At 51.5% G+C, this 19,422-nt stretch overlaps 2 protein-coding genes across 2 annotated transcripts; both read right to left on the bottom strand.

The window, feature by feature from the left end:
• Window positions 1–1,032: 1,032 nt before the first annotated feature.
• On the bottom strand, window positions 1,033–2,782 carry LOC146221290 (C2 calcium-dependent domain-containing protein 4C). Its single transcript, XM_084693016.1, has one exon. It carries the CDS (start codon window positions 2,736–2,738, stop codon window positions 1,461–1,463), a length of 1,278 nt encoding a protein of 425 aa, XP_084549142.1. The 5' UTR covers window positions 2,739–2,782; the 3' UTR covers window positions 1,033–1,460.
• A 4,437-nt stretch (window positions 2,783–7,219) lies between these two features.
• On the bottom strand, window positions 7,220–19,363 carry cdc34a (cell division cycle 34 homolog (S. cerevisiae) a). Its single transcript, XM_084692470.1, has 5 exons — window positions 18,688–19,363; window positions 10,545–10,631; window positions 10,153–10,250; window positions 9,287–9,421; window positions 7,220–9,017 (listed from the first exon to the last, which is right to left on the bottom strand). The coding sequence occupies exons 1-5, from the start codon at window positions 18,868–18,870 to the stop codon at window positions 8,801–8,803; spliced, it is 720 nt and encodes a 239-aa protein (XP_084548596.1). The 5' UTR covers window positions 18,871–19,363; the 3' UTR covers window positions 7,220–8,800.
• Window positions 19,364–19,422: the final 59 nt, after the last annotated feature.

Consider the following 19,422-nt stretch of genomic DNA (forward strand, 5'->3'; position numbering starts at 1 on the left):
AATCGATCCCGACTCCCTCACCACTCAGCCATCTGACTCCAGGGGCCCATTGAGCAGGCACTGTACACATAGGCTATTGTTTATACACAGATACCAATTATGCAACAGGATCATATCACTTAATCACAGTTACATGTACAACATTGTCAAGCTTTATATAATAAGTCAACAGCCATTGGTTTACATCGAGAGGAGCTGTGCGTCAGGTACTAAGGTATCTCAGGTCAAACACCAGGCGACTGCACTTCCACAGGTTCATATCTATACTAGCTGCACAGGAAACATCCATATTGTCTGAGCAAATGGCACTTATTAAATACAGTGACCTTTTTCGTTTTTCCGTCTGCAGAGAAGCTCTTGCTAGCACTCGCGGCTGCAATCACATGCAATTTATTCTAATTCCTTTTGAAGGAGCGCAGAGCAAGAAGCAGAAAGATGAGGACTTTTCTTCACGTCAAAACACAGAAGCTGTCCTGTTTAGTGTACCGTCTCCCATCAGTGGCCAGGTTCACATCTGTGGTTTGCACGCCGTAGAGAAGTGACTCAAATGATCGGCCATGCAGTGATGAAGTAGGATGGCACTACCAATCACCAATCGTTAATTAAATTGAATACGTTATCAGTCATTGACATACAAAAAGTGTTATACAAATAACACATCATACATAGAAAATCGTGCTCAACAGCATTAGGAAAGTGGCATGCTCGAAAACTCCCTCTCTCTTTCTCTCTCCATCTCTCTCTCACTCACTCTCTCTCGCTCTGTATCTCTCCCCCCTCTCTCTCCCTCTCTCTTCCTCTCTCTCTCACACAACCTATAAGGCTTGTAGGTTTTACCAAACTACATATAAAATGCAAATACATATCACTCACTGCCTTTACATATTCATGCTGAAGACATCCAGATGGTGATGTCATGGTTCCATTCTCCACACACAATACCCTGCGATCACATCGCTCTGTTTGACCCTCCCCCTCCACCGTAGGAAATTACACAGAGCGGTGGCTCGGATCAAAGGATCATTTGCACATCAGGTTGCGGTGCGACTTCAAAGACGCCCGCACGTATCGACAAAAGCATCACGGCGCTGAATAAACAAAGCATTGTGGACCCCATTTCCTGGTCTGTCTACAACAGAGACTCAGTCACATGACGTTACGATCGTGCCACATAAAACAGACCCCGGCGAGACTGGAAGGGGGAGGGATTCACTCAAGTCTCCTTTTCACCTCACGATGAGATTAGATCACGTTCAAAAGGTCGAAACCATGAAGGCCTATAGATCAGGGGTGTCGGGGGGGGGCAAGACATCAGAGAGGTGGATTCCTTATTTACCGGGGATAAATACGCAGTGTCGGACTTCTCTGAGATGTTGCCGTGGGTACGGGTGGGGAGGGAGACAGTTTGCGGACCCACCGACCGGGGGGGGGTATCTCCTCCCGTTATCTTACCTCCAGACCTACACTCCAGAGAGCAGCTTCCCGAGAGGAACCTCTCTCTCCCCCAGCAGAGTGTCCCTCTTCAGGCTGGTGCCCTTGTTCACCACCTTGATCTTCAGTGCCAGCGTCTTCACCTGGGCGGCGGTGACGGCGTCGAAGAAGAAGTCCTCGTTGAAGACGGGGTTGCGGCTGTTCTTGATGATGGTGCTCCTCTGCTTCTGCTGCTTGCCCGGGCTGAGGTAGAGTGACACGCAGCAGTGGATGCTCTTGATGTCCACCAGCTTGTCGTAGAGATCCGTGGCCGCCAGCACGCGGACACGCAGCCGCGCCGCGCCGCCGTCGTACTCGGCGCTCAGCCGCACCGCGCCGCCCTTGTGCAGGTTGACGGTGTGCTCGCGCTGCAGGCGCTCCGCCCCTTGCTCTGCGCCGCCGCCGCCGCCGCGGAGCGATGGAGAGTGAAGGCGACGGGAGACGTTGGGGCTGGGCTCGGCCGAGCTGCACTCGTCCGTGGAGAGGGAGCTGTGGCGGGCGAACGTACGCTTGGCCTTCACCACCTTGGCCTGCGTCTCGTGGGTGAAGACCTTCAGCAGGGAGGCGGAGCGCGACAGCAGCGGGGAGCTGAACGGAGAAGACTCGGCCGAGGAGCAGGTGTCGCTCTCGCCGCCGCTGAAGTAGCGGTAGGGGTTGATGTGGGAGGAGTTGAAGTCCGGGGGGTTCAGGTGGTTCCCTTCGCCGCCGCCCGCGCTCTTGCCCTGGCTCTTTCTCTGCACGTTGGGCGAGGTCACGGGGCTGGCGTGGTCACAGTGGAACAGGGACTCCTTCCGGCGGGTGTGGGGGCTCTCCATTAGGGTGGCGAAGCCGTAGGAGGTCTGGGTCTTGGGGACGTAGGGCAGGGACATGGCCGTCTGGGACTGGGGGTCTGCGTTGGTGTCCCCCGCCACGACGTCGTCGGCGGTCTCTATCTGTATGATGTGGCGGTTGGCGGCCCTCAGCAGGTTCTTGGTGTCGCCGGCCAGCTTGCTGACCAGGCGAGGGCTGCGGGGGCTGTTGATCTTCTGCCCGCTGCTGGCGATAGTCTGCTCCGAAGCGGACGGACGCAGAGTGTCCTTGGGCTTGACGTCGGGGACCTCTGGCTCTGGGGGGCAGCTGACCAGCTTGGGGGGGATGAAGAAGTCGGGGATCTTGTCCGGAGTGAGGACGTTGCTGTACATCGGGGTCTTGCCTTGCTTGTCTCCGTTCTCAGCGTGTCGCAGAACGTTGGTCTCCACGGAACCACGGATCTTCTCCAGAACCCACATGGTTCCACCGGGTTCCACCGGGCCCCACCAAGTGGGATTTGTGGGAAGGGAAATGTGTCTGTTTGAAAATAAATGAAATAAGTGTATCGGAATATCTCAGTTCACGCACTGCATCAGTGACTCTGCCTCATTCAAACCAGATACATTGTTTACCATGCATGTCAAGCTGAAGTCTTGAATAAAGCAAATTGAATTTAGTATGGGACACTGTCATAAAATGACGTTGTTCAATACAGATGAAAACTACTATGACTTGACAAATAATGCCACAAAATACGTTGTGTGTGTGTGTGCGTGGAGTCTTGTTCGGTTGTTTTTCAACAGAGAACAAAAGACTTCTACACTCGGGATTCAGCCAGAGTATGCATAATGTAGTTGTTGGTTATGGAAGATATTAATCTGAATATAATAACATACAATTTTAAATTAAATGTGTAATATATGCCTGCGTATATTACACATAACGTGACATAACTCCATAAAAAAATAGCATGATAGTCATATTGTTAAAAAGAATACAGCATATCCGTGCTAATCTCTGAAACGCAGATGTGGGTAATCAATGCGCAAAGCTATATCTGACAAAATACTATGTATGTAGCCTATTCAATTGCAATTTACCAAGACATTGTCTATTTCACTGCATTTTAGTAGAAAGTCGTTCTCATCATTGTTCAAAGGGGTTGCGTCGACGTTATTACTTAAAGTGCAAAACTTTGCATTAACATTGAATATGCTACATCGGCAAGCCTACACCGCAAAAGAAAAGCTAAGTTTGACAATTTAAAATATTTAGGTTGTGGCTCTGAATAGTTTATCAAATAATATATAATAATATAGAGCGCAACAAGTGACTGTAAGTCAGCAAGCAATCACCACTGGTCAAGTAGGCTTCATCTCAAATAAACAAAATTCAAGCGAAACCCATGGATACATTATATGACCCCTTGTCATAAAACACAGGTTAAAGTTTAGGATTTCTTGCTCACATGAGACACGCAAATTCCAAAGGATCCGTTCCCGTCTTGCTTTTCTTCCAACAGGTGTTTCTTTCTGGAGAAAACTCCTCTCCTCTCATGCGCGCGCCTCTCTCTGAGTTGGTCGCGATGGACTTGCAATCTGTGCGCCTGTCATTGGTTTTATATGGCTTCTATCCCCGGTGGCGATGTTTCGATTCGACCAATGAGATAAACCGATGTCGCCTGCACAACTCTCAAACACAGCGAGTCATTATTACCGGGGCTCATACGCGTACAGACACTATAGGTGTGTTGTGAACATTTAGAAAATAGCTCAAGTAGTATAGATGAAGCCAAAATTGTCATTATTTCATATTAAATGAAGCCTAATGTTGACAATAACCCAGTGTTATTGTTTAACAGAATGTAACCAACAGGTGAAGGAAACAGTTTGACTCGACCGAGTATTTCCGCATTCTACAATGGCAGCCAAGCTGCCTACCCGGCAGTAGACTTTATTTAGCCTACTAATGGATTTCTGTTTGACTTAAGGTTGAGATCTACCAATGTGTTTCCCTGGATACTTTGCTATGGCAACAAATTGATTTCCCCTGACTAAAATCGGGACAGCCGATAAAGTAAATTGAATTGGCCAGGTGGACAGGAGAGGCTCATCGCTTTATTTCTCGATTCCCGCAAAACCAATTTTTTGGCGTGTGGTCGTGGACTTGCAGGTGTCACCGACGATGACCTTGACATTTTATGACTCACTCAGTTCACTGTAAAAAGCTAACAATAGGAGCTAAAGCAGGCCTATTGGCTATAGTATAGCCATATACCATGCCGAACCCCTTTGTGTACTACATGTGGGAAATTATGAGTCATTAATCTCGGGTTTGGAGTGATTTTCTTTTAAAAGGGTAGTTAACCATTTCTGATGGATGCTTAGAAGTCGAACAGCGTTAGCACTGATTAGTCTTTAAAGGGTCACGATTTTTTCTGAAGCGTTGCTTTACCCTCTTTATTATGTTGGTGTGCAGCAGGCTTACGATATGAAATATGTTTAGCCTACGGTCCCATGTCAGAAAGAAACATACAAAACAACACAGGCCGTTCAGTGTTTTCAAAGTTGACCAACTAAAAAGGAGTTTAAAAGTATAGGATGACAAAAGCCACAGATTCATGTTTGAATCTTGTTCTTCTTAACCAACCCCTGCATGTCGGAGCACTGAGAAAGAACAGTGATAACGTTCTTAAAACGATTTTAGACTTTGCCTGTCCCTATTAATCACACTGAGCTTATTTCATTTTACACACTTCCTCCAACCACCCAGTTATAAAAGGGTTAGTGGGATGTTATAAAAGAATTGTATGAGTGGGGAAGTTATCAGAAAGAAAGCTGTCAGGAGTGACACAGTTTGAATTTCTCTGACACTGTGCTGCCGTCTTTTGTCATTAGCCTCCCTGTGCCGCCAATCTATTGGACTCCAGGAGGAACAGGAAGTGAGAGAAACCGGACACTGGAAATAAAAAGACCAGTCTGAACGCGAAGAATCGTACAAAAGCACAGCAGGAAGCCTGGTGCGACAGGAGTTGCTAGGGGCACTTGATGTTCTAGTGTGTGTGCGCATTTGATGGCCGCACCGTTTGTTGCGCTGGCAGACATGCAGTCAGGGAAGTCAATACTGGAGTTGCACATAACACAGTCCATTTTTACAATTTTCTGTTTTTGTCACATTCAACCCCCCCTCACCTTGTCAGTTGCCTTGGAGACTTCTCATACCACGACATAAGCCAAGGAGCACCCCCCCACCCTATCCCTCCCCCATCGCTCTACCCTCGTTCACCTCTCCAATCTGTGACAGTTAGTTAGACAGTTAGTTACTCTATGTGCAGTGGACTGACATTTTGTGTTGTCTCTCTCTGTCTCTCTCTGCCTCTCTCTCTCTCTCTCTCTCTCTCTGCCTCTCTCTCTCTCTCTGCCTCTCTCTCTCTCTCTGCCTCTCTCTCAGGGCAGACCGAGGGTCAGTCACATGGGCAAGCTGAGCTGCTGCTCGTATCGAGGACAATCAGAGAGCATGTGTGACTCACCCAGCCCCCGTCTGGGCCTGTCCGCCTCAGTCAGAGACAGGGGGCGGGGGCGCCCTCCTGCATGGAGGTGAAGGGGGACCACGGAGGGGAGCGCAGCAGGGAGGAGAGTGTGGAGGTGAAATCCCATGAGGTCTAAGGAGAAGCTGGAGGAGGAGTTTGGACGTGAGGCGGACGGGGGAGGGGGTGTTCTTGATGGCTGGAGTCAGGAGGCTGAGCGGTTAGGGAAGCGGGCTTGTAATCTGAAGGTTGCCAGTTCGATTCCCGGCCGTGCCAAATGACGTTGTGTCCTTGGGCAAGGCACTTTACCGTACTTGCCTCGGGGGGAATGTCCCTGTACTTGCTGTAAGTCGCTCTGGATAAGAACGTCTGCTAAATGACTGAATGAATCTCAGCCACAATCTCCATCCTGCCAATGTCAGACAAACAAAACAAACTCGATTTTACTGGGAAATGTGATACAAATCATATGCGTATCAGCCTACATGTAGAAGTGGATATTTATTACTTTCACATGACATGGAATGTAGAATATAGTGTTTTCGACTGTTGGATAATGAAGAATAATCTAATTCTGGAATATGAACAACAGCCTCAAGAAACATATATACCTGTCACCGCCAGCACACAATAGACCTATTCGAGGTTAGTGTCGTTGTAGTGAGAAGAAACAAACTTTGTTGAACAACAAATCATCTAAAGTCTCACTCAATGTCTTCTGTGGCCTCGGCAATGACGGCAACTCAATCCCTCGATTTAAACCACAGAAGAAATAACTACAGAAAAAAATAATCCACGTTCCCCTTAACCAAAGAGCAAACTTCTGCTGCCCTCTAGAGGTGAAATGAAAGAGTTTAAGAACAGGCTTTGCTATCTAATGACTTCATGAGCTAAGCGGCTAAGCATTAGGAAGTCCTTTTAAGTTGCCTCCTCCTAGCCTCAGAGCGGCTGCTACAAACCTCTACACCTCTGAACTCTTGTGTCTTCAAACACAACCAACACGTAAGAGGACGGTCTTACCAGAAGGCCTTCTTGCACGGACCCTTCTTTTTAGTTCCACAGTCTCCGCAAGAGAACACAGAACCACGGGCAGTGTTTCTAAACGAGCAGTGTCGGCAGTCTTCAGTTGTACTATTTCTTTGAGAGCGTCAGGAAATCCTCCACCGCCCAAACTCTCAGGGTGACTAAGGTACTGATCTCATCCTCAGAGCGTCCTCAGTACTCTGCCGTGACACCTGGGCCCAGCAGACATGGTAACACAGCGAGAGAGAGGCCTTACCTGAGTCATTGCAGAGACACACTCAGTCCCAGAGTGTGTGCACGAGCACACAACACGGGGCGTATCAGTTATAATTTTAAAATCGAAAACAATGTGATACGCTAACAAGCGAGACTGCCGTGAATTCTTTCGGTGTTTCAATAAAACTAAAAATGTCTAATAAAGATCTTTATTTGAGTTTTTGTTTTAAATAGATTTACAAACCATAAGAAAAAAAAAGAAAATACAAACAAGAAGAAGAAAAAAACATCGAATATCCACATGTGCATGTCAATATCAAGGTCAAGATTGTAAACAGTCTTTGAAGCCGAGTTGAGACACAGGGATCAGTTGATTAGCAGAAAATCAGTCCACAAGAATACAGGTGGTCTGATTCCAACGCTAATCAAAAGGGTAGGGTGTTTTGATTTCGTTTGTTTTCCTGAGGTGGTTCGTTTCCTTGGACACGACTAGGGATCCTTTAGTGATGTCACCACCAGAGCTCAGAGAGCATCATGGGAAGGTTGCAGAAAGAAGGGAACAGAATGAAGAATATAAAACAGCAGTTTCACCTGTTGAAATCCCAGTTACCCAAACATTAAACGAGGGTCATTCATGAAACAGGCCATGGACCACCTAAACCGTTGATAACAACCCCCCCCCCCAAAAAAAAACTGTGACGAGAACCAAAAATCTGTTACTTTGTGTTCTTCTCTAGTTCGTGGGAACATTTACTGCTAGTATAATGAACAACCCTCGTGGCATTTAAAACAAAAACAAGAAAATCAAAACTAAATACACATGAATGAAAACATTGTCTCTAACCTTAATTCGGAAGAGAGAGACATAAAAAAAAGAGCCAGTTCACATTGTTACCATGGTTACAGGTCACAGAGATTCTGACTTGCTAATCCCTGGGCCTTCCGCCGAACCCGACACCACGAACCAAGCGGTCAGGAAGAAAGTGTGTCAGCCCTTCCCCAACTAACCACCTGTTCCAGACGGAAAAAGCCCTTGGAACAATCTAAATCCAATCATCACATTTAGCCATCATTTGATATATCTTACATGAAAATGAAAAAAAAAAATAGTTTAAACGGTTTGAATTGTGACGTCAGCGCCTCTCCGGGTTTACTGGGAGCCCAGAGGTGACTCAGGTCATCCAAGATGGCCGCTGCTCTCACCGTTCCAGCTGCTGTGTTCTCTCCCCTCCCTCCTCCTCCTCCTCCTCCACCACTTCACACCAAGTAGTCCTGCTCGACGCCAAATTAAAACACCCGAACCACCGCCCCCTACGCAAACACTGAGATTGGGACGCGAGAGGCAGGGCGACACCCTCCCTTCGCAGGGGGCCCTACGCAAATCTGGTCTGGGAAAACCGAGGGAGGGGCGAGGACTTCCGCCACGTTGCCCAGCCTCATTCCACCAGGACAGAAGACAGGACGGACGCGTCACAATATCGAGACACGCCCCTCCGTCAGACGCTTTACACCCTTTTAGACTCATTGGAGTGCGAGCAAAGAAAAACGCCAGAAAACCAAAATGGAAACAAAACTCTGTAGCCTTTCTCTTTCTTAAAAGTGGATCTGGACTCGGCGTGCCAGTGAGCGAGGGGAGTCTGTGTGGGCTTGTGGATGGGGACTGGAGCGATAGTTCAGTTCATGGACGAGGAAGTAGGGGGAGGGGTGTGCGTGTGTAGGTGTGTGTGTGTGGAGGGGGGGGGGGGGGGGTCAGGGGCGGAGGCAGGGGCGGAGGGGTCAGGACTCCTCGGTCCCGGAGTCGTCCTCGTCGTCGTAGCAGCACTCGTCCTCCTCGTCCTCCTCCAGGTCGTCCTCGTCGTAGTAGTCGTCGTAGAAGAGGTTGGAGCCCTCGTCGGCCGGCGGGGCCGTGGTCCGGACGCAGTACTCCGCCAGCGTGGTGGGAACCTTCACGCCGTCGCGATCCGCGTCCGCTTTGGTGACCACCACCTGTTTCCTAGGAGACGGGAGACGCCCGGTCAGAACAGCCTGGCTAAGGAACATTCGAGGGGGTGGGACGTAGTTATCTGGCTTTCTAAAGAGCCATTTCTCCTGCCTTTGTGTGTGTGTGTGCGTGTGGGTGGGTGTCTGTGGGTGTTAACAGCCTCAACATGATTACTCCCTGAGTACCTCCTGTCCTTGTGGGCACTAGAACCTATTTAATGATCCGGATGTACTCCTTGTCCTTTTGTGTGTGTGTGTGTGTGTGTGTGTGTGTGGGCCTACCTGATGATCTCTGCGTACTCTCGGTCTTTGCCCTTGCTGTCTCTCCACTTGCGGTACATGACGGAGGCGTCCACGTTGGCGGGAGAGAAGGTGTTGGGCTCGTTCAGCAGAGAGATCACACTCAGCAGGATGGTCCTGGAGAGAGAGAGGGAGGGAGAGAGAGGGAGAGAGAAAGAGGGAGACATGGAGAGGAAGAAAGAGATGGAGAGAGAGGGAAGGAGAGGGAAGGAAGAAGAGAGAGAGGGGGAGGGAGAGAGAGACAGAGAGGGGAGCAGAACATCAGGGTTATTCCAGGTTCTAAACCCCCGGTGACTCTCAGCAAGTGAAGAGGCTTATTGGTCTCCCAGCTCGCAGGTCTGGTCGTGGGGGACCACACAGTAGGGCCTAGTCTGTCAGGGCAGACAGACAGACAGACAGCACATGGACGTGAGTGTGCTGCTGCTCAGGTCAAACAGCTGACACAGCACATGGGGAGGGCTCCCTGGCAGAGCGCCACCCCCTCAGGATCCGTCCTCCCTGTCCCGGTCTCCCCGGAACAAACGTGGGGCTATTATTGACTCTGTTGTCATGCCGCCATGGAGACCCGAGTAAAGCAATAGTACCGTGTGTGTGTGTGTGTGTGCGTGTGAGAGCCAGGAAGAGAACCAAAGAAGGCGATGATGGAGCAGTGGGAATGTTGAGAGGGCCTGTACAATGACACAGCACAAACTCAACGCTTTGTTTGGCCTTCAACCAGTTTCCCTGTCGCAATGCTGAAGTATGGGAGGTGGTGCGAGGAGGAGGAGGAGGTGCAGGGAGGAAGAGGGGGTGCAGGGAGGAGGAGCAGGGAAGAGGAGGAGGTGCAGGGAGGAGGAGGAGGAGGGTACCTGACGTTCTGTGTGGGGTTCCATCTCTCAGACGGCAGCTCTCCGCTCTGGGGGTCGTCCACTGGGGGGTGCAGGATGGAGATGCACACGTCACCATTCTACAGGAACACACAACGCCGTCACCACAACGTCACCACAACGTCACCACAACGTCACCACAACGTCACGACTCCTGCTGCCAGCACGCACTGTGACTGGGTATCATAAACAGGTGGAGACCATCTGTGACACTATATACAAGTTTTTATATCCCCACAGGAAAACCTTGTATTCATTTAGCAGCCCCTTTTAATGTTTTGTTGTGCACACAATCATGAAACTGCTGAACCAGACTTTCTGTCCTCTGCTCGTCAGTGCGGCAGGGAACAGTCAGGGAGGGAGGGAGGGCCTACCTCGTAGATGTTGGGGTGCCACATCTTGGTGAGAAAGCGGAAGGCAGGGGGAGAGTATGGGTAGTCGATGGGGAACTTGATCCGGGCCTGCAGGAGAGAGAGAGAGGGGGGGGGGGGGGGGGGAGTGCCAACTCATCAGTGACGCGTGGATAGGCTGCGATGACTCCTCGTTACCTGATGAATCCACCTCTTATCTAGCCCTAAGTCTCTCTGGACTGCCACGGGTGAGTCTGTGAAGACATGCGGAGACAGAAGAGCCAGGCTGAGTGTGAGGGAGGTCAGGAGCAAAGGAGGCTGGGTGTGAGGGAGGTCAGGAGGGAGGGAGGCTGGGTGTGAGGGAGGTCAGGAGGGAGGGAGGAGGGAGGCTGGGTGTGAGGGAGGTCAGGAGGGAGGGAGGCTGGGTGTGAGGAAGGTCAGGAGGGAGGGAGGCTGGGTGTGAGGAAGGTCAGGAGGGAGGGAGGCTGGGTGTGAGGAAGGTCAGGAGGGAGGGAGGCTGGGTGTGAGGGAGGGAGGTCAGGAGGGAGGCTTGGTGTGAGGAAGGTCAGGAGGGAGGGAGGTCAGGAGGGAGGCTTGGTGTGAGGAAGGTCAGGAGGGAGGGAGGTAAGGAGAGGGGGAGGAGGTAAGGAGGGAGGGAGGCTGGGTGTGAAGACGTTCAGGACAGCTTTCCCTGCTGGCAGATCAAGACGCCACACAGTGGATCCACAACGTCCGAGGCCTCAGCCGAGCAGACTGACACAGCGGGGGGGGGGGGGGGGGGACACTCGATCCTACTACCTACAGCTCTGAGGTCTGTGTTGGTGTTGGACTAAGTAACACACAACCACACCAGGGGGGGTGATCCACTGCTGGCCGGAGAGAAGCCCAACCGTGCTGGTTGAGGAGTGGGTGTGGTGGCACTGAGGGGAGATGGGACTCTGGCTGGTGGTGTAAGGGATAGAGGGCCGGGCCGGGGGTGGGTGGAGAGAGGCTGGAGGGGGCAGTGAGGAGAGGCTGGAGGGGGCAGTGAGGAGAGGCTGGAGGGGGCAGTGAGGAGAGGCTGGAGGGAGCAGTGAGGAGAGGCTGGAGGGAGCAGTGAGGAAAGAGGCTGGAGGGGGCAGTGAGGAGAGGCTGGAGGGGGTTTGGTGGAAACATGGTCTGAGTCCCCCCCCCCCCCACACACACAGTCAGAGGTGGGTAGAGCATAGCACCCCTCCTGCTGTTCAAGAAGGCTCCAGGCATGCAGGAGAGGGGGATGGTTATTGGCTCTTCTACACACACACACACAACACCCCCCCCCCTGCTGATACACCCCCCTCTCCACCGCCCCCTTCTCACACACACACACACACACACACACAACACCCCCCCCCCCCTGCTGATACACCCCCCTCTCCACCGCCCCCTTCTCACACACACACACACACACTTGCTGATTCGACACCCGTCAGCTGGTGCTCTCTGCTCTGAGCCAACTGCCACTGAAGCTGGGGCCGGGGACTGGAGGCTGGGGCCGGGGACTGGAGGCTGGGGCTCAGGAATGGAGGCTGGGGCTCAGGACTGGAGGCTGGGGCTCAGGACTGGAGGCTGGGGCTCGGGACTGGAGGCTGGGGGTGGGGACTGGAGGCTGGGGGTGGGGACTGGAGGCTGGGGGTGGGGACTGGGGGCTGGGGCTCAGGACTGGAGGCTGGGGCTCAGGACTGGAGGCTGGGGGTGGGGACTGGAGGCTGGGGGTGGGGACTGGGGGCTGGGGGTGGGGACTGGGGGCTGGGGCTCACGACTGGAGGCACAGGACTGGAGGCTGGGGGCATGGATTAGAGATGGGGGTGGGGGTCTAGAGGCTGGGGCTGGGTGTATCCAGCAGGAGTTGGAGGGGGTTGTGCACATGCACTTCTCCCTCTGCCAGTGTTCCTGGTGTGCTGTGCTGTGCTGGCTCACTAATGGCAGCATTACTAACTTATTAATGGGAGACGAGAGATGGTTGGTAAACCTACCCTCCCAACTCAACCAGCTCTGGTAAGGCTGAAAAGCCTGACTAAAAACAACCCTGTTAGCTGCTCGTAACAAAAATAAACTATCCGAAGCCATGTCACAGAGCTGGCCCTTATCCATGGGGGGGGGGGGGGGGGGCAGGCCAGCACTGTGCACCCTGACGACAGCAGAGAAGGAACAACAGGCCAACAGCTAAGGGCTAAGCGCTAGCCTGCTGGAGAGCATCGTCCCTGAAAGGCCGCGTTCTCAAGCAGGCTGCTTACAGAGGCCAGGCCAGGGATCCCTGTGAGAAGGCAATGGTCTTCGGTTTCACCACGCAGGCTTATATAAGCCCTTCAACACTTTGCACTGACACAGCAAAACACACACCAAGGTTTACTGTGGCTCACTGGAGGGCAATAATACATGGCACATTTCAGGAAGAGATTAACAGAACGGTGACATGATCACCATGCAGCATTGCCTGCTACTGAGAGAGAGACAGAGACAAAGAGTGAGAGATGAAGAGAGAGGTGGGGAGAGAGTGAGTGTTGGAGAAAGAGAGAGAGACACTTTCCATGGCAGCCACAGTAAGAGCTCAAACCCCAGACCTACTTCCAGAACTGGCATGAACAGAGGGAGGGAGGGAGGGAGGGAGGGAGGGAGGGAGGGAGGGAGGGAGGGATGATCTGATAGATGGGAGTGAGGAAGGGGGAGGGAAAGAGGCAGGGATGGATGGAGGCAGGGTGCCAGCAGGGCAGAGAGCGCGAGGCTCTGGATGTGTGACTGAGCCCAGGCCTCGTTCAACGCCCCGCCCCCCCAGTGAAGAACAGGGGGCGTGGCTTCAGACGGCTGGATCGCCTGGGCGACGGGGAAAGGCAGGGTGAGGCGGGGTTAGATGGGAGAGGCGGGGCAGGCAGGGCGAGGCGGGGCTAGATGGGAGACGTGGGGCAGGCAGGGCGAGGCGGGGCTAGATGGGAGACGTGGGGCAGGCAGGGCGAGGCGGGGCTAGATGGGAGAGGCGGGGCAGGCAGGGCGAGGCGGGGCTAGATGGGAGAGGCGGGGCAGGCAGGGCGAGGCGGGGCTAGATGGGAGAGGCGGGGCAGGCAGGGCGAGGCGGGGCTAGATGGGAGACGTGGGGCAGGCAGGGCGAGGCGGGGCTAGATGGGAGACGTGGGGCAGGCAGGGCGAGGCGGGGCTAGATGGGAGACGTGGGGCAGGCAGGGCGAGGCGGGGCAGCGCATGAAAAACAGGATATCTGGAGCAGTTCTGCCATGCGCAGCACATGTGTTGACATGTTGTTGGCGTGAGCAACACTTCAGTCCCAAAAGGCTTGTGAGCAGACTGAAGAAGAGGAGACCAAGCACAGATGAGGCCTTTTATATAGTTCAACCCTGGACACATGCAAATAGTCTTCAAAGCTTGTTACATATCGGATACCACAGAGTCATTTCCTCAATTTTAAAAAACAAAAACGGAACCAAACATCTTTCTTAGACTGTGGCCTCAAAACTTCCCCTGTCTGAGACACACAGGGAGAGAGGGAGAGGGGCAGAGACAGAGACGGAGAGGGAGAGAGGCAGTGTAAGAAAGACAGAGAGAGAGAGTGAGAGAGGAAGAGACAGAGAGACAGAGAGAGCGAGAGAGTGAGAGAGGAAGAGACAGAGAGACAGAGAGAGCGAGAGAGTGAGAGAGGAAGAGACAGAGAGAGAGAGAGCGAGAGAGCGACAGAGGACACACCCTGTGGAGGCTGAACATGGGGATAAGTAAACCAGGTCAGCATGGCTAAAACCCTCACAGGACAAATCATTCTGTTCTCCCTGCACACCTTTCTCCACAGTCTGGTGACCCCCCCTTCTCCCAGTGCACCAGCTCTCCCTCCCCCCCCCCCCCAACCCCCCATCACTGAAACTCTATCTGACGTGACATCCACGTGCACTCTCCCTCCCTCAGAGCCCATCCGCCCCTCACCAACACCCCACCCCGCTACCAGAGAGGGTGAGAATGGTGTGAGAGAGACAGAGAGACAGACAGAGAGACAGAGAGACAGAGAGACAGAGAGAGAGAGAGAGAGAAAAGCATGCCCTTGAGAACAGCAGTGCACCCGGCACACAGAGGCCCTGCACACACACAGGCCCTACACACACACACATACACACACACAGGCCCTACACACACACAAACACAGGCCCTACACACACACACACACACACACACACACTACACACACACACAGGCCCTGCACACACACGAACGTGAGAGATTATCCTACCCAGCCCCAACAGGCCCCTACCTTATTAACAGAGCTCTCAGTATGTGGTGAAGCATTAGGAGGAGGGAGGTGGGGAGGAGGGAGGGTAGGAAGGAGGGGTACTGTACTGCTAAAGGCACAGAGCCCTCTACACCAGAGCCTCTGTTGAGTAGAAACAGCAGTCCACTTCACAAACGCAATTAGCCTAATTCGAGTCTGCCAACCAGCTTGACACAATGAAGACAGGGCCTGCCAAAAACAGGCTTTAGCAGAGACAGGAATGCACACACACACACACACACACAAAAACTGAAAAGACAGAAAAAAGAAACCCCACCAGCACACATCTGAAACGCTCCTGGCAGAACACACAGGAGACGGGCGCAGACGCGTTCTGTCCACATTGAACTCTCCCTTTTCTGTTATGAGAAGGACTCCTTAATTCCAGTTCCCTGTGGACCCCTGTTCATTCATTGGCAGGGCTTGATTTTCAAGCCTCACACCCCCCAACCCCCCCCCACCAGGCCAGGAATGGCACTGCCTCACCCCCACCCTCTCTCAGCTCTCATTTCTCCCTGACATCCAGCCAGCCGACTGGAGGGGGAAACACGACTCCAGAAGGCCCAAGAGGAAGAGCCTGGCGTGGCCAGTAGCCCCCTCCTGACTCCCCTCCTCGTCCACACCTTCACCTGCCCCCACCCACTCTCCCCCCAGCCTCCTGCTCCTGTATGGGGGGGTGATACATTGGAAACATGATGCAAGTCCTCAAACATCAGTCAAACTGTTGTGCTGTGGTCTATTTGTTTTCCATTTCGCCTCTCTAAAAGGTTTTTCAACAAGTTCCTTTAAAAATAATGACTCATGCTATCAGGTCCCACTGGATGTGTCTTGTCTGACAGGGCTGACAAGCTGTGGTGCAGCGTGAACAGAGACAGAGAGAGAGAGACAGAGAGAGAGAGAGAGAGAGAGAGAGAGAGAGAGAGACAGAGAGAGAGACAGAGAGAGAGAGACAGAGAGAGAGAGACAGAGAGAGAGAGACAGAGAGAGAGAGACAGAGAGAGAGACAGAGAGAGAGAGACAGAGAGAGACAGAGAGAGAGAGACAGAGAGAGAGAGACAGAGAGAGAGAGAGAGAGAGACAGAGAGAGAGAGACAGAGAGAGAGAGACAGAGAGAGAGAGAGAGAGAGAGAGACAGAGAGAGAGAGACAGAGAGAGAGAGACAGAGAGAGAGAGACAGAGAGAGAGAGACAGAGAGAGAGAGACAGAGAGAGAGACAGAGAGAGAGACAGAGAGAGAGACAGAGAGAGAGACAGAGAGAGACAGAGAGAGAGACAGAGAGAGAGACAGAGAGAGACAGAGAGAGACAGAGAGAGACAGAGAGAGAGACAGAGACAGAGACAGAGAGAGCGAGAGAGAGAGAGAGAGAGACAGAGAGAGAGACAGAGAGAGAGAGAGAGAGAGACAGAGAGAGACAGAGAGAGACAGAGAGAGACAGAGAGAGACACCAGATAGAGATACGAAATACGAGAGAGAGACAGAGAGCGAGACACGAGAGTCACACGAGAGAGACAGACAGAACAGAGAGACCCTAATTTCAACAGGTTGGACTGGACACTGGCTGCTGTCTGAGGCTTGAGGAGACGGCTCTGCCCTCGTTCAGCGTCCCCGACGCCGAGGACCCTGGGAACGCAGCGGGAAACATCCAGACAGACAGACAGGAGGAGGCGGTGGCGGGAGGGATCCATTTTGTGTGTTACTCTCTCGTTCCTCCATCTCAAAAGTAAGTCACTGCGTCCACTGCAGAGGCCATCCCCGGCCAGAATCACCCGTCCAACAGAACAGCACGTGAGGGCTGGTAACGTGCCTGTGTTCCTCTGAGCCTGCCTGGGCTTCAGCCCAGCCTCTCTCGTCACCTCGCGGGGCACAGCTCGACCCCTGCCTCGGTCTAACTTCCACCCCCCTAACACCCTACCCCCCCTTCCCTTCCCTTCAAGCGCTGTGGTGCAAAGTGACATGGCGGAGTATGAAAAGCCATGAAAAGTCAGCACAATTAGCCAACGCAGTGGCGCTCATCGTGGCTGTGGTGGCGACGACCGCGTCCGCGAAAAATACCTGAGTCAACAACCGGTTGTCACTTGCGTCAAAGCGAGAGCAGCCTCTTTTCACAGCCCACATAAAAGCACGGAGGGAGTGAAGTGTTTGGCCTAACCCGTTTACAACAACAACAAAAAAGGGGGGGGGGGGGGCCTTAGTCAGGATATAGCAACTGTTCAGTAAGAGATGGTGGCGAACAATGAGTCACTGACGGGCAGTGTATTTCACAGCCCGGCTGTGCATTCCTGGCCCCCAACAATGGAATCTCATACCCAGTGCCCACACGGACGCTCAGCCCGGTCACGACCGTAGCCTTGGACTCGGATAAACATACAGCCGAATGGAGAGAAGCCCGAACAGAGTTGACACAGTGCAGGCAGAGCGCGGTGATCCTACCCTGACATGACACCGCAAACATGAACCCTCCGAATACTAACATGTAGCTAAAAGGAGCGGGCGGCCCGGAATAAAAGTGGAAAGGGGAGAGGCTGATGGATAAATCAAATCAAATGTATTTGTATAGCCCTTTTTACACGCAAGCATGTCACAGAGGGCTTCACATACGCCCATAGAACTGCCCCTCAACCAACCTAAACCCTCAAAGAAGAATTTTTTTTGAAAAAACCCTGGGAGGAGCAATTCAGCGAGTGATACGGCGGACTAATGACACACTTCCACAGGAGATCCTCTTATCGTAAAGGCCATGTCATTATCTTTGTTCACAAACCTACAAAAAAACTTGTTGACCTATTTTCCCAGACTGTCTATCATAACATGGTCCTTACCCTACATCTGCAAAGGAGGAAAACTTTTCAGAGAAATTGTGATGGAAACATGGCGAAATCATCTTGTAAAGTTTGTTGTTCACTGCTCAAATACCTTGAATTTCTAGAGCAAGTGTTAGGAAAGGCCCAACTGCAGCCTACTGTTGCCAACCCCTGTTTAAGGCCCTGGTGTTTAGTTCATGGACATCTTAACTCCCACACCTGCCCAAACAACGTGACAGATATGAGCAATGTTGTGTACAATTTACGTTCTCCCCCTATCCCAACATAATACTAGATATTTCAGCTTTCAGGTTGATGCAGGGGTAGGCTACTCGAAACACTGGCCTTGCTCAAAGTTGTAGTTCACCTTTTCTTCTGTACCTTCATTGGCTGGCTAAATCACTGGGGGGGGGAGAGCTCTTAAGCGAGTTCATTCATACACAACAAATTAACACGATTTAAGACGTAATTAACCGTGAGAACTAATAGACGATTAATCATGGTATGTGGTTATATTGACTTGTTGCCAGATAATTACGTAGCCGATACAAATTGGCAGGTGTGTGATTGATCAGTGACAATTGAGATCTCAGTGACCACGAAGAAACTATATTTGGGAACATATAAGGTTCAGACCAAATTCCAGACCAGTCGTGCATGACTAAATCATGATAAAAGGTTGCCTTCCGAAACTGACTCAAGTGCTCTAAAACATGCCTTTCCTCAAAACAAGGGAAATGACCTGCAGTGGCTATGTGAAGCAACAACATACAATCTTGGCCAGCAAGGTGTCGGACAAGTGACGCAATGTGTTCACAAACAATTCAAGGCGTGCAATACAAGTCAATTCTAAATGTAAAAATGCAGGAAAACATTTTGATGGATTAAAGCTTAGGGTAGCGATCCGAGGCAACCTCGGACAGCAGTAGGCTACAGCCTAGCGACTCAAATAAGGATGCGGGACAAATGATTTAGCATTGCGCCATCAAAACTCTTAGATAACTGTCAGGAAACTAATTAGAGTTGGGTGGCATCCAACGTGAAATGTTTCATAATAATTATGAGGTTAACTTTAGCTACTTACCTTAAAATATCCACCTTCATAGTGCGTGTTAGGGGGTCCAAATATCGCTACTTCCCAGTTGTATAAGTCCGACTCGTCCACTAAAGTTATCCTGAACCCTTCAACTGGTTCATCCTGAAGACTTTTCATTTCTAGCATTAGTGCTTTTTGGGAACTGGCTACATGGTGTCCATGTTGAGCCATATTCCGCGACGATTTTAATAAATAAAAAAGCTATATCGAGCTTCCTCTTAAGAGAACAAAGCGAGCTAGCTATCTATTCTACCACCGAGAAGCCTTCGATTGTTCCCTCGATTCCTCCCTAAAACGCTCAAAAACGTGTTGGCTTTTGAAGTGCTCTGGTTCTATTCAGTTGTGACCGAACAAACAAATTAACCCTGCGTTCAAACTGTTCCTGAACGACCCACAACACAAGACAAAAACATTTAAGGTTGCTAGCTAGCCTGTAAGCCAACCCTATCGCGGATATGTTATTCTTCCTCTGAAGGACAAGGCAACGCGTGTCCTCATAGAATCCTAATCAGTTAAGAGACTGTGGCAATCAGACATTAGCTATGCATTTCGTTCATCTAAATACTGATAGAAAGCTAAATAATCAAGGTTTCGGGATGAGGAAATCTCAATCGGACTGAACTCTACTGCTAGGATAGCCAACTGTGATGTCCCTCACTCTGGCTTTAGTGTCAAATGCCTCGAGCACTAGCAAAGGTTTCTGGGAATTGAAGTTACAAATAA

Source organism: Hypomesus nipponensis, chromosome 26, assembly GCF_054491055.1.
Source record: "Hypomesus nipponensis isolate SF chromosome 26, ASM5449105v1, whole genome shotgun sequence".
Lineage (NCBI taxonomy): Eukaryota > Metazoa > Chordata > Actinopteri > Osmeriformes > Osmeridae > Hypomesus > Hypomesus nipponensis.

Coding starts and splice junctions, on each gene's coding strand:
- LOC146221290 (XM_084693016.1), bottom strand. CDS start 2,738: ATGTGGGTTCTGGAGAAGATCCGTGGTTCCGTGGAGACCAACGTTCTG.
- cdc34a (XM_084692470.1), bottom strand. CDS start 18,870: ATGGCTCAACATGGACACCATGTAGCCAGTTCCCAAAAAGCACTAATG. Junction 10,632..18,687: donor ATGAAGGTGGATATTTTAAG/GTAAGTAGCTAA, acceptor TCTCTCCTGCAG/GCCCGGATCAAGTTCCCCAT. Junction 10,251..10,544: donor GGCACCCCAACATCTACGAG/GTAGGCCCTCCC, acceptor GTGTTCCTGTAG/AATGGTGACGTGTGCATCTC.